Source organism: Rhizoctonia solani, chromosome 11 (assembly GCF_016906535.1).
Source record: "Rhizoctonia solani chromosome 11, complete sequence".
In the NCBI taxonomy this organism is placed as follows: domain Eukaryota; kingdom Fungi; phylum Basidiomycota; class Agaricomycetes; order Cantharellales; family Ceratobasidiaceae; genus Rhizoctonia; species Rhizoctonia solani.
In genome coordinates this window covers 60,634-73,442 of record NC_057380.1, presented here as the reverse complement: position 1 = coordinate 73,442, position 12,809 = coordinate 60,634, and the positions used below count along the sequence as shown (strand labels likewise).

Below are 12,809 nucleotides of genomic sequence, written 5' to 3'. Positions count from 1 at the left end.
CCTGGTGAGAGGATTTGTGATTGGGCCATGGGCGGAACTCTCGCTCTGAAGGACCGAATCAACTCACAAGTAGTACCCACCCGAAGTATTGAGTTCAGGCTGACTGGTTTACCTCGGAATTCAGTTATCTAATAGGGTTCCTGATTTGTGCCCGATCTCATTAATATTCTGGTAGCTCTATCGTTAAAAGTGGTCATGGATCCCAGCGCTTAAGAAGATCGTTTGTATTTCCGGACCCAAGATACTCACATTAATTGTGTGCGATAGAGTGAACTCAAGAGGTGGAGATGCGACGAACAAGGACCAGAGTAAAGGAGAAGACGTCCTTGTAACGTTACGGGGTACAGAGTATGGACACACGATCACGTGACTCTTTCCCCAGCCTCATTCGGCCACCATCATGCTTCGACGAGTCTCTTCACTTAGGCCAACAGGATTACGAAGAGGATACGTGAAGAAGGCAGCTGTTGATAGAGATCCATCACGGTCATGGCACAACCCAGCGACAGCATGGCCCGGTGCTTCCGCGTCTGGGATTAGTCCACGCGCACTGGTCGCTCATCTGGATTCATTCGTGATAGGGCAAGAGAGGGCGAAGAAAGTGCTTGCTGTTGCGTGAGTACTCCAATGAGCCTTCCAGTACCAGGCTTACATAAATATTCTTCTTGTAGGGTCTACAATCATTATAGTCGAATAAGGGCAATGCTTCACGCTTCCATCGGCGCTGGTGGAGATGACTTACCCAGGTGGCCACCACTAAACGTCTCAGATGGTAGGAACTAACATCTATACGATTCTAATCTTACTAACATAGCTCCTTAGTTCCTCCGGTACAACCTCATCCACACCGCATTCCATACGAATACCCTGAGCGACAATCCCCGCCTCATCAGCATCCCCGACTCAACACAGCCGACACATATACTCCCTTTGAGAAGAGCAACGTGCTCCTGATGTACGTACATATGACCCACCGGAAAATACCTATTTTTACGTGAAATCAGTGGTCCGACAGGGTCTGGGAAAACATTGTTGGCGAGAACATTGGCCAAGGTTTTGGACGTCCCTTTCGCGATGAGTGATGCGACAGCGTTTACACAGGCATGTCATCAACTGTTCCTCTTTAGGCAGTAATATAGTCTAACTGACACGTAGGCAGGATGTACGTGCTTTCCCCCTTGACCCGACCTATTCTTACGTGAACCCGTAGACGTAGGAGAGGACGCCGAAATGTGTATACATCGTCTGGTGAGCTCACCTGTGGATTTGATCTTTATTTGAGTTTGATCGCGCCACATTTCGTCTTGAATATTATAGTTGCAAGCCTCCAACTGGGACCCTATCCGGGCATCCACAGGTATTGTGTGTATAGATGAAGCAGATAAGATTGCTAGGAAATCAGGTGGTGGGAATGGCACTGGAGGGCGAGATGTGGGGGGCGAAGGAGTTCAACAGGTGAGTCTTTGTTATTTCCCTATCGGGTGCATTATATCCATTTATCTCCAGACCCTGATCAAACGATTTTAGGCATTGCTTCGAATGATCGAAGGGGCAACCGTAACTGTTCATGCGAAAGGTGCATCTGATCCTGCTGCCCCGCCGACGAGCCCTGGGCCTATGGCAGGGATGCCAATGGGTCCAGATATTGTACCTGGACGAGGCGCTTCAGGCACCAATGCTGGTCGTGAGCAATTATATTATGAAATCGAACCCGTGCTTACTATTATCATTAAAGCAAAGAGCGAGACATACCAAGTGGACACTAGTAACGTCCTCTTCATCCTTTCTGGAGCCTTTGTTGGACTTGATAAGGTTATACTTAATCGGATGAATAAGGGCGTAAGTTGGCATCTTTTTGATTGAAATAGTAACATTAGCTCATCAACATGTTTAGTCAATCGGATTTGGCGCTCCGCTCCCCAACGATAATGAGTCGCAAAGTGGATTTATGCCATTCTTCACGTCAAACGAGAAGAAGAATGAGGTTGCCGTTTTGGATATGATCGAGCCTAGCGACCTTATCAGCTTCGGCTATATTCCCGAGTATGTTGGCATTTTGTTCCAGACGCTCGTCTCTAATTAGATTACCAGGTTCATCTCCCGGCTCCCTTGTGTCACGGCACTACGTCCATTGACGGTATCCGATATGCTTCGGGTGCTGACTGAGGTTCGAGGTGCACTTGTCAGACAGTACGAATCATTATTTGCGGGTAGTGGCGTTGAGATTCGGTTCACTAGTGGGGCACTACGGTTCGTGATACTGATAGCTTACATGTAACAACGCTTACTGTTTTATTTTAGCGAAATTTGCGAGAGGGCGATCGCGAGAGGTATGGGCGCCCGTGGTCTGCGCGCCATCATGGAAAGTGTATTGTTAGACTGCATGTACGATGTTCCTGGGTCGGTGAGTACAATCTCTAGTAAATCTCGCAATCCAAATGTTCATGAAATTCTAGGGTGTACGTTACGTCCTAATCGATATTGCCACTGTTCGAGGAGAAAGAGCTGCAGGCTACTGGTCGCGTGGACAAGCCACCCAGTTCTACAGCACTCTCGCAGCGGAGGAGGCCTTGACTGAAGAGGCCTCAATCTCGGGGGAGTCCGACCCAGAGTCTGAGCAACTGGCCGCGGAATTGGCTGAGCGCGAGAGAGAAAGGGAGCGGAGTGTCAAAGGACGAAGGAAGGCTAGCGGGGGTAGTCAGATTCCTTAATTTACGGGAAAGTAAGGGTGGAATGGACAGCTAATGTATAATACGCATAAGTTTTGTAATGCTATCTTGTTATTTCATTGATTTCATAGTTTCGTTTGTGTTTGATAAGCAACTTCAATTTAAGATGTATAAACCACTGTTGGTTTATAGATATGCATACATCCCCCTTAAATCTCGCTGATGATCCTAAATGCTGGAACATTCAGACCAGCTTCCTACTGTATATCCGTCGCTTGAAGAGGTTTATCTGCCCAGACAAAGAGTATCGAATGGACGCATCCACAGCTGATTATCTGCCATTTGGAACAAATCAAAGTATAAAAGTAGTTGGCCGACTCACGCTTTTCCGGCCATATAATGAAGGACCATGTCTTTCCCATCAATGTTCTTGGGGGCTTTGAAATCAAACGTGACGTCTCCTTTATCAGTACCAAACGGCGGGTGTTCTTCTGCATTGAATATGTAAGTGAACTAGACAACGATCGCGGTGAAATACGGTGCTTGCTTTTATTTGTGATGAATTGGATTTGATGCATCCACATATGGTTATGGCTTCCGCGCACTCCGATAATGTATTCGTCATCCTCCAAGATCATCGTTTGTAAAGGCCCACGATCCGTTCCACGGGCTGGTGTTTCCGAACGGACGATGGCTCCTCCACTGATGGAAACATATGTAGTCTAAAAGAGTTCATAGAGGCAGATTTGTATGGGAAGGTCATTGTTAACGACTGAGAGTATATTTTGAAAATGCTTACACTTAGGTTGGCAAGGCTATTTTCTGTTCGCGCAGTAATCTCAGCAATACGTGATGTGGCGGGATCGGCCAAGTGTTGCAAGTCGTTGAATACAAACCCGTGCAATGCGCCTGTAAACGATGTCTGGGTATGGCGGTATCTTCCAACAGTGATGTCTCTCCTCCATACGGCCTGACATAATAGAGCTCTTTCAATGACGTCCCAGAAGATTCACTCCTGTATGCGCTTACTTTGACCTGGCATATGGAGTCCGAATAGAATGTACCAGAGAATCCTAAAAGTGCGTTCCCATTGCCACTCAGGAGAACAGGGGGGTGAGTGGTGATCAGCTCTCGGTCTTTTATTCCATAAATTGGGGAGCATTCGAGACTAGTCTTAAAGAACTGGAGCCCCGCAATCCAGCCGTCGACGTGATACCATACAAAAACATCAGTGATATATTCTCCTATTCACAAATTGAGCAATCAGCAAATATGCATCATCCACTGGATCAATATCGCACCTGAGCCCAGGATAAAGTCGTCTGATTGTGACTGTGGGTTGAGGCTTCCGAAAGAATACGGCCCAGAGACAGCGCCTCCAACGTATTTAATGGAGATGTCCCGAATCCTCGAGTCAGAATACCAAACTTTAATCCTTTCGATAGCCCGTAGAACTTTTGTATCGCACTCAAAGCCACTTCCATGAGGCGCGCCCACGCCAGGAGACCGGTAAACGAGTGAACTCCCGAAGACCTGCTCCACGCTTCTTCGAAGTTTATCACCTAGGATATCTGTGATCGGTACGACACGATGAACCTTGACCACTGTCCAGGTTGCAGGGTTTTCTGTGCGCAGATGGGGAGAAAATCAATAACTGAAGGCTTGCCTTGCCTCCTCGGCCTACCGGCGACACTTTTGAGCCAACCTTCATACCCTTCATTCAACAGCGCTTCCGAAAATCCGCCCTTTTTAAAGAGACCCACTATTAGAATATGTAACACTAGCAAAATAGTTTCTTGGTCACCTGAACACGCGACTCGAGTTTCCTTACAAAGGTTCTTGATGTGCTCAGGTGTCGATCTATGATATCCGAGAGGTTATACGGACGGTCTCCTGGAGGCGAATTCGGAGGAGCTCCATCTGGTAGCTGCGTGCCAGCACTGAGCGTACCAGTTACAGCCAAGGAAGCTCCAGCCACCATATTCTAGATCATATCAATCCCCGGTTTCTTATATGTAGTACTATAGTCGACCTACCAGTGGAATTACTTCGCCCCTAGCCATGTGACACATTATGAATATTTATGACACACCAAAAGTTTGAGCTGATACACACCATACGGCGAAAACCTTTTGAAGAGCCTTGAGTTGTAGCACACGGGTTTCTTGTCCAAGCGCCTCTTCGATGGCTTCGACAAAGGGTTCTACTGGGCGAAGATCCTCCGGTGCAACATTTACAGAAACTCTTTGTACCATAAACCGTCTCGAAGCCCAAATCTCCGCTCCGATAGTAGGCTGGTCTCCGAAAGATGAAATATCGCCAGGTTTACTTGGTAGTCTGCTCAGAGATGGCCAACCAAGCTGAGCATAGCGTGCATCCAATTCGTTCTGAGAGTAGATATCCTCGGTAACTGAGTCATTAATTTCGATAATATGATTGTTATCCGTCTGTCTTAGAGTGGCGACGGGGCGACTCATTGCAAAAGGGCCAGTAATGGGATCCAAGAAGATACCGGTGAGAACTAATCCAGGCGTATTGGTTGGTCCGAATAACATGACGCAAATTGAACGGCTCAATTGACTTACATGGAGATTTTCCGGACTGTTTTGGATAACTTAATATTGAATGATTTCCATTTCGAAATAAAACTCACTACCAAGGCCTCCGGGTCGAAGCTGGAATTGTTCATGATTTGCATGGTATATCACGTCAAAGGTGTACCTAGAGAATTTACGTATTAGTTTAGGGAGGAGCTTTTATATAGATAATTTTATGCCTTTAAGGGTGGCAGTCGAATCGAAGTCGAGTGCAAGTTCATCCACAGAAAACATGTGGCAACGCTTCGCCACAAATAAGCGCCGATCCGTGGTCTCGAACAGCCAGGTCCCCAAGGAGGTTGCTCTTATTCTCACCCACATGCATCTCCCAGTTATCCGGAGCTGGCGAGCTAGCTCTATATTTCTCCTTGTGATATCACTTACATAGATCAATACAAAATGGCAACAACTGGGCCAGGAATTATGATCGCCACGTTTCTCCGACAGTTTTGCTTAATTATGGTTAATTCCACTACCCTCACGAGCAGCCGGCACGCAAAACCCAAAGCGCTTACCACATTGGCCGCACTAGTGGAAATTACTTAGACTCGATGGCGCTCAAGACTACAGGCATGACTACAATACCTGAGAAATGAGTGGGTATCAGAGGTAGCCTACCTCCCAGGGCCTATTTCACCAGATTAAAATTTCCTTTGATATACCGGGACTTTGCGTATCTAATTCGGAGTAAATCTGGCTTGTGGATAGCTCCATCACTCTTAGAGTACCGTAGTGGAGCTCATTGGTCGCGGAGGAATCACTCTGGCCTCTATGGATACCATCCATCTTGATTGCGCATGTGAGTATTATTCCTCCCTTATCCCGGCTTACACCAGTCTATCGGGAGAACCGAGCTGCGATCAGCTGCGGCATATCATGGGCGCCCAATACACAAACCCAAAATCACAGCAAAGCTACAAGCGCTGGCTAGATGCGAAACAACTCGTGTAGACCCGGCCGTTCTGCCCGAGCACAGACCTTGGACACGGCGTCAAGATTTGGTTCTGCCGAGCATATTGAGGCGATCATTGGAGTCGTGCGTCATTGTCTCTTCATTGATGAATGCTCCTGACTGGTTAATCAACACCAACCGTAGTTTTTCCTACCCGTCATAAAACGGATTGATGCGCTCGCCGAGCGTATTTCCCAATTAGGAGATCGGGATTGAGGGAGCTCCAATATCTAGGCAACGATGAGTTAATGTTGGAGGGGTAACGCAAACTTGACTTCTGGTTTCAATATTCTTGAGCGCTTGGAACGACAATGCTTACGGTTAGGGGGGACGTTAGGCTTGACGCCAATCCCGGTACAGACACGTATAAGTATCGGCTAAGCTGCAGCGACAGGTTCATACTTCTCTCGAAAGCAACTTTCAATCTCTTATTGTTCCCTGACAGACATGTCGCTAAACGCTGTACGTCTCGCCAGTACTTGATCAAAAGATGTCCTGCTAACCAGTTTCATGCGAACAGGAGAATGTTACACAACGGCCTATCTCTCGCACCTCTGGAGCTGGGAGCGAGAAAACCTTCGAAGCCAAATTTTTTACTCTTACCGTAGAGGAAGCTGCCAAACAACCTCCCGGGAAGGAATACGATATCATCATAGTTGGCTCCGGAATCGGCGGGGGAGTTCTAGCACACGATCTCTACGATACCAATATCAAACTGGGCAACAAGGCAAAACGGGTGCTGTTACTCGAAAAGGGTGGTGTCGTATTTCATTCTCATTGTCTCAATACCGCTCGGCCTGCAGGACTGGCAAATGATCGCGGCCAGCAAAACGACACGTTTTTCAACGCTTCAAAGACGACTATGTCTTTTCCCCGCCATTGACCCAAAAGGAGTGGAAAGGTGGCCCCATGTATAATCTTGGTGGCCGCAGTGCCGCATGGGGATTATTTGCACCTCGTATCCATGATTCAGTCCTGAAGAATCACTTTCACCCCCAGGTCACACGCGAGCTACAGTGGAATTATTATGACAAAGCCGAACGTCTCATGCTACTATCTATCCCTACTACTCGCCGAATCCATCAACGTATCATGGATCGACTCAATCTAGATGGTCTTGAAGCTGAAAAGGACAGTAATATTCAATGGAAATGGGGCAGGATCGCGTCCGAATTCCAAGAGGAGAAGAACTTTGACTTTGCCGAAGGTGCATACAGCAGTATCGACAAAATTCTCGAGATTGCCATGAGCCGACCGCAAAAACAAGATGCAAATGGTGCCCAAATCCCAGTCGAGCACGAGTACTTCAAAACCGTTCTCAACGCCGATGTCCGCTCGCTGAATTTCGACAAGGATAAGAATGTCACTGGCGTGAACGTTCGGACCGCATGTGGGGGGGTGGTGCCTATCAATGTTCGACAGGGCGGAAACGTCGTGCTTTCTGCCGGTAGCGTTCATTCTCCCGCAATTCTGCTTCGAAGTGGAGATTCCGACTGGCAATCACGCATCCGGGACCACGGGGGACTCCGCCTAACCGATCATGACATCTTGTCTTACTCTTGCTCGTTCCGTTATAGCGATCCCGACCACCGCTCAGAATATGGGGCTATGAAACTGCAAACATACGTCGAAATTGGCGACCATATCGCTCTGGCCAACATGTCCATCGATGCATCTTCATTCCTCCCTAGGAGCAACACACCGGACAACGATCTCCCTCAGTTTTTCATGGTCTTTATCCTACAACGACCCCTCGTCGAACAAAATAACATATCGATCAAAGGTGACGAGCCTGAAGTCAAACTCGAACGTGGCGCACGTCCTACAGAAAGCCAACTAAAGACTATGCGAAACGTGACCGCAACAGCGATGCGAAGTCTCTCTGCAACGGCTAACCTCAAATTTGTTGGGTTCGAGGATAAGCAAATAACCTGGAAAGACATTCAACTTTCAGAGCTCCCGCTCGGAGGTGTGGCACACGAACTCGGAACGCTGCCTATGGACAATGGTCACTCTGACCATCCGAGCTGTCTCGATCCCAACTTGCGTATACAACCCGAGATATGTAACGGGGTATATGTATGCGACCTTTCGTGTCTCCCTTATTCACCTGAGTCTAATCCGACGCTCACGCTCGCAGCCCTCGCTATCCGCCTCTCCCGTCATCTCAACGCTCGGTCGCGTATCGAGTGTCTAGCAAAGGACGTTGTACACGTTGTTAATCATTCGGGAAGTCAAGTTAAAGTTTGGCTCTCGAATTATCAGCCGAACGGGGAGGCCGCAAGCACCGACCAGGCGGTAATTCTTGATCCAGGCTCGGACAAGTCGTGGAAACGGGAATCATGTATATCCCAAGCACTGTTTGTGTTCAAGCCTAATCGAGACAAGAAGGATGGATCATTTGTGGATGCGCCAGTGATCCTTTTGGCACACCCAGGAAAGGTAACTCCTATCCACCCATTAGAATAACAAGTAACCAGAATCTCCGTTGGTTCGCCCGAGCAATCTTCTAATTTGTAGTGCCGCTCATCAATGTAGTTAGAGATTTGGAGAATGTAATGATGAAATTGAATAACGTGTTGCTTGGGTATGACAAACCAACACAACCACAATGTGTCGCGTTATAATTAACTTGAAGCTAAAATAAAATAAAATAAATCAGTGTAAGCGGATGCGCTCACTTTCAAAAGTGCGATAGGTCAATTACACACCCCGGACGAGCTTCTCGACAGCATTCCAGAAATATTTTATAGTTAACCCGACTCAACTTGGCTTTCACGGTAAACCCCCAAAAGTGCGGGTTCTCTGGACGAAAAAAATCACGCGTTATATGCAGAGTGGTACCAAGTTCCCACTGGTGTTTTCATGAAACTGTATCCCTGGTTCGTGCCTGTGCCGTCGAGCCACGAATGCTCGACAAAACGGGACGTCATACAGATTTTCTGTACTTTGGAGGATCGATGCGGTTGCAAGGTAAATAAGTCTCGTCATGGACGATTCGTGTTTATTGAACAGCCATGTACTTATGAGTGGTATCATTCTTGGCTTAATCAAGCTTTTTCTGTGTTAAAAATTCATTTCTTTGGAAAATTGCCATTGAGTTCATTCATATCTTTTGCAAAAATGCACCTAAACTACTAGTCCGTATCTTTGAGTGGTGGTGCTCCCCACACGAAAGTCAACGTCTGAATGTACCCGACACTAATAACAGCTCAGGTCAGAGGAAATTACAAGTGTATTGTGTAACTACTCACGTTTTTCCGCATATATAATACAGTACCATCCCTTTTTTCGGCGGTAGGACTGTGAACCATTCCCCGAATTCCTGTCCCATCCTCTTGGTGATGCCTAATAAATGTCAGGGAGGACGCAATATATCGAGGAGCCATTCAAACCTTTGCTTGTCGTGAACTCAAGTCGATATATAGCCGTTCCGTTGTATCTACCGGAAACCTGCGTAATGAATTCATCTTCTTCCAAGTTCCATGTGTCTGTATTGCCGGCATCCGTGCCACGCATTGGCGTAGTCTCTTTGATCGGAGTACCATTGCGCGTAGAGCTATAAGTGACCTAGAAGCAGGTGAGTGTCTAAATCTATAAAACATTTACTCCCCACTTGCCTGGAACCGTGCGATCGCCTGAAGAGTGTTTCTAAACTCAATTGCGCTGATGCGCGACGTTGGTGGGTGACCCAAAAACCGGTAGTCGTTGAACATCGTTCCGTTACCATACCCGACGCTCGAGGTAGCAATAGCTCTATAATCGTCGCTTTTGACATCGCTACGCCAAACCGCCTATTTTGAGTTGGATTTCAATGTGTCTCTTATACTTTTGACATAACACCACTTTCCTGGAGCTGCTGCAGCTGAGCTGTATTGAAACTTCCGGACAGCCCCAACAAGGCGCTACCACCCGCGGTGGAGATAATTGGCTCACCCCAGCCTGAACTAGCACCGTAACGTGGAGAAATCTGAGTAGTGTTCTTGACAAACTGTATGGCCGGGATTGAGGCACCGTAAGGCCAGATAAAAACATCCGTGATGAACTCGCCTGTTACATATCAGCTTACGGTTATGTAAGAAGGTAGGGAAAGGGGCATTCTACCTCGGGCAAGCACAAAGCTATCAGAGATTTTGTTGGTCTTTCCGAAGCCGTACGGGCCGGACACTGCCCCATCAGTGTAAACAAATGAGATATCTTGAACAAGTGCCGTATTGTACCAGATGTCGATCTGCTTTATATCCTTCACACCCAAAGAAGCACCATTGAATGTGAGGGGGTCAGCTGCACCAATGGCAGGAGTGCGCCAGATTGCGTTTGGTTGTGAAAGCAGACGGGCGCACTGGTCCCGGAGTTTGCTTGGTAGTATGTCAATGATTGGCACTCCTCGGTTAACTTTGACAACCTCCCAGGTCCAGCAATTATCTATTTGCGGAATCCATTCAGTAAAACGCCAGATAAAGTATTATTCGCATACCCACCAAAATCTGCCAAGTTGGTCAACCAAGGATTAAAGCCTGATTTGCTGAATATCTCGGGGGATCCGCCCTGTAGGTGGCTTAGTGATAGCCACTAACAGTGATATTCAGATATACCTACCTGAATGCGTGATTCGAATCTCCTTTCGAAATTTCCGGTAATGTCTAAATTCGCATCTATCATCTGCATTATGTCCGGTCCACGATCAGACGGACGGAACGTCGCTGAATCACCCGTAAGGGTCTGCTTGGAACCGAGTGTGCCAGTAGCCGCCATCGAAGCGCCAATCACCGCGCACTGACAAAGCATTCAGTAATGATAAATACATAAGGACACTGTGTTTCCTACCAGCGGTATCATTTCACCCCTGTAACAATGGGAGTTAGCCATGAAAATGGCAGCAATCAAAGATAGATAACGTACCAGGCCGCACAAATGTCACGGAGAGCTTCATGCTGGTCGATCGCGTTCGACTCTTTAAGCGCCTTTTCTACCGCTTTGGTGAATTCATCAACCGGTTCCAAATCCTCTGCAAGAAGGCTTATAGTCCAACGATGAATGACCATTCTTCTGCAGACCAAATTGTCCGCAGTGGGGGGAGACTTCGGACCTCGGTACATTGCATCCATAGGGCCGGTTGGCAACTCACTGGGAGCTGGCCATCCCATATGAATATAGCGAGCATCTCGATCATTTGCCGGATAGAACTCCTCGGTAGATATGTCCGAAGAGCACTTCAAAGAGTACACAGCTTTTGAGCGAAGACGAGAGACTTGGCGGCTGCACTTGTAAGGGCCATTAGGGCCGTTGAATGTGACTCCGCGTAAGACTACATGTTTGGTTGGCACATATTTCAGTCCCTAGCAGAAGCAACTTTACTTACAGTCGGAGTCTTCGGGCTAATATCGGGCGGGAAATGAGCATGAGACTGCTCACATAGGACTGGATTCTCTACTCACAAGCTGATAGTCCAGGTCGGTGGGACGTTTGAGGCCGTACTCGAACGATGCTTCCGTGAGAGTACCCTTAGTACTTGGTTAGTCGTCGTTTTAACGGTCTGAGAACAGAGTGCTGACCTTTTGAAGAGTACTCCAATATGAGGTTGTTTTCTGCTCAGCTGAACTAGACATAGGAAAGATGACAAGAGAGATACTTCAGCGATGGGCAACCTTGTTGAGAAAGGAATCTTTTTAAAGAGCTACAATAGCACTACTCGCGCTGTTATTCGTGACAGGCATACTGTCACACCATTGATTAAACCTTCAGCTCCTCCTTGCTCGCCCCCAAGGCCAGACGTAAATCACTGTTTGTGCTATTCTGTACCGATTTTCATCTGACATGGGTAAGCTGTACTACGTGTACTGGCTATCTTTCGATGTGGAGCGGATATTGTTAGCCGCATGTTCACGTGAAAGGTCCGATTGGTATCCGGGTGTGGATCGAGAGATCAGATTAATTTTGGCACCGCCCGTCGAGGTGTTGTCTCCATAATAGGGTTGATATTGCGTACCCCTCATTCTATCCGAATAGAAGCATGAGGGAATTTGCTGTGGCTATTCGAAAATGATCTTCCAACGGGGTGGCCGTAACTGGGGGCTACATAAATGTATACGCCGAACTCACGAAGATTCATGCAAAAGTCCAGATGACCAGTCGGCGGAGCTCAGTTGCAGCATCATATCCAGCAAATATCCCGATATATGCTTACTGATGTATGCCAACAAATATAAGCACGTGGATGGAATCGGTACCTCGCGTTATGAAGACCCCAAATCAATGTAGTAAAAAAAAGATGAGTGAAGCCCATCACATGCCCACAAGAACTTAGTATACACGTATTCGGATTGAACCCAAATGAGCGATATGCACCTGATGTTAATTTTTTTTGAAGGCTAGCATGAATGTGTCGACTTATCCAGGAGTTGATCTTCGTGCGCGTCTGCGCGGACTTAAATTTCTATGGTATATCTGAGATACACTGTAGGCTCATCTTAATTCAACTTTAAGCACAGCCCGATATAATACTCGCCGATCAAGCAGCACTATCCTTTGGAAGATCATTAATCTGAATTTAATGGTCATAACGAACTATCAGAGCCGTTTTTTCTTTTC

The 12,809-nt window shown here is 47.2% G+C and overlaps 4 protein-coding genes across 4 annotated transcripts; 2 read left to right on the top strand and 2 right to left on the bottom strand.

Moving 5' to 3' along the window:
- Nucleotides 1-400: 400 nt before the first annotated feature.
- RhiXN_10110 (ATP-dependent Clp protease ATP-binding subunit ClpX) lies at nucleotides 401-2,711 on the top strand (the record flags this gene model as incomplete). Its single annotated transcript, XM_043329926.1, has 13 exons — nucleotides 401-615; nucleotides 672-772; nucleotides 823-955; nucleotides 1,005-1,053; nucleotides 1,156-1,162; nucleotides 1,211-1,248; nucleotides 1,318-1,455; nucleotides 1,528-1,684; nucleotides 1,736-1,839; nucleotides 1,895-2,043; nucleotides 2,092-2,250; nucleotides 2,302-2,404; nucleotides 2,457-2,711. The coding sequence occupies 13 exons, from the start codon at nucleotides 401-403 to the stop codon at nucleotides 2,709-2,711; spliced, it is 1,608 nt and encodes a 535-aa protein (XP_043184023.1).
- A 167-nt stretch (nucleotides 2,712-2,878) lies between these two features.
- Nucleotides 2,879-5,367, bottom strand: RhiXN_10109 (uncharacterized protein; the record flags this gene model as incomplete). The annotated part of the gene is made up of 12 exons (XM_043329925.1): nucleotides 2,879-2,897; nucleotides 3,052-3,182; nucleotides 3,275-3,391; nucleotides 3,469-3,639; nucleotides 3,699-3,913; nucleotides 3,971-4,294; nucleotides 4,354-4,414; nucleotides 4,474-4,653; nucleotides 4,706-4,724; nucleotides 4,785-5,190; nucleotides 5,255-5,270; nucleotides 5,323-5,367. The coding sequence occupies 12 exons, from the start codon at nucleotides 5,365-5,367 to the stop codon at nucleotides 2,879-2,881; spliced, it is 1,704 nt and encodes a 567-aa protein (XP_043184022.1).
- Nucleotides 5,368-6,665: 1,298 nt separating this feature from the next.
- Nucleotides 6,666-8,687, top strand: RhiXN_10108 (GMC oxidoreductase; the record flags this gene model as incomplete). Its single annotated transcript, XM_043329924.1, has 3 exons — nucleotides 6,666-6,680; nucleotides 6,739-6,997; nucleotides 7,045-8,687. The coding sequence occupies 3 exons, from the start codon at nucleotides 6,666-6,668 to the stop codon at nucleotides 8,685-8,687; spliced, it is 1,917 nt and encodes a 638-aa protein (XP_043184021.1).
- A 668-nt stretch (nucleotides 8,688-9,355) lies between these two features.
- On the bottom strand, nucleotides 9,356-11,827 carry RhiXN_10107 (Jacalin-like lectin domain protein; the record flags this gene model as incomplete). Its single annotated transcript, XM_043329923.1, has 13 exons — nucleotides 9,356-9,419; nucleotides 9,473-9,566; nucleotides 9,614-9,777; nucleotides 9,828-10,012; nucleotides 10,060-10,268; nucleotides 10,323-10,643; nucleotides 10,700-10,766; nucleotides 10,818-10,994; nucleotides 11,046-11,064; nucleotides 11,121-11,526; nucleotides 11,581-11,596; nucleotides 11,657-11,722; nucleotides 11,774-11,827. The coding sequence occupies 13 exons, from the start codon at nucleotides 11,825-11,827 to the stop codon at nucleotides 9,356-9,358; spliced, it is 1,842 nt and encodes a 613-aa protein (XP_043184020.1).
- Between the last annotated feature and the right edge of the window lie 982 nt (nucleotides 11,828-12,809).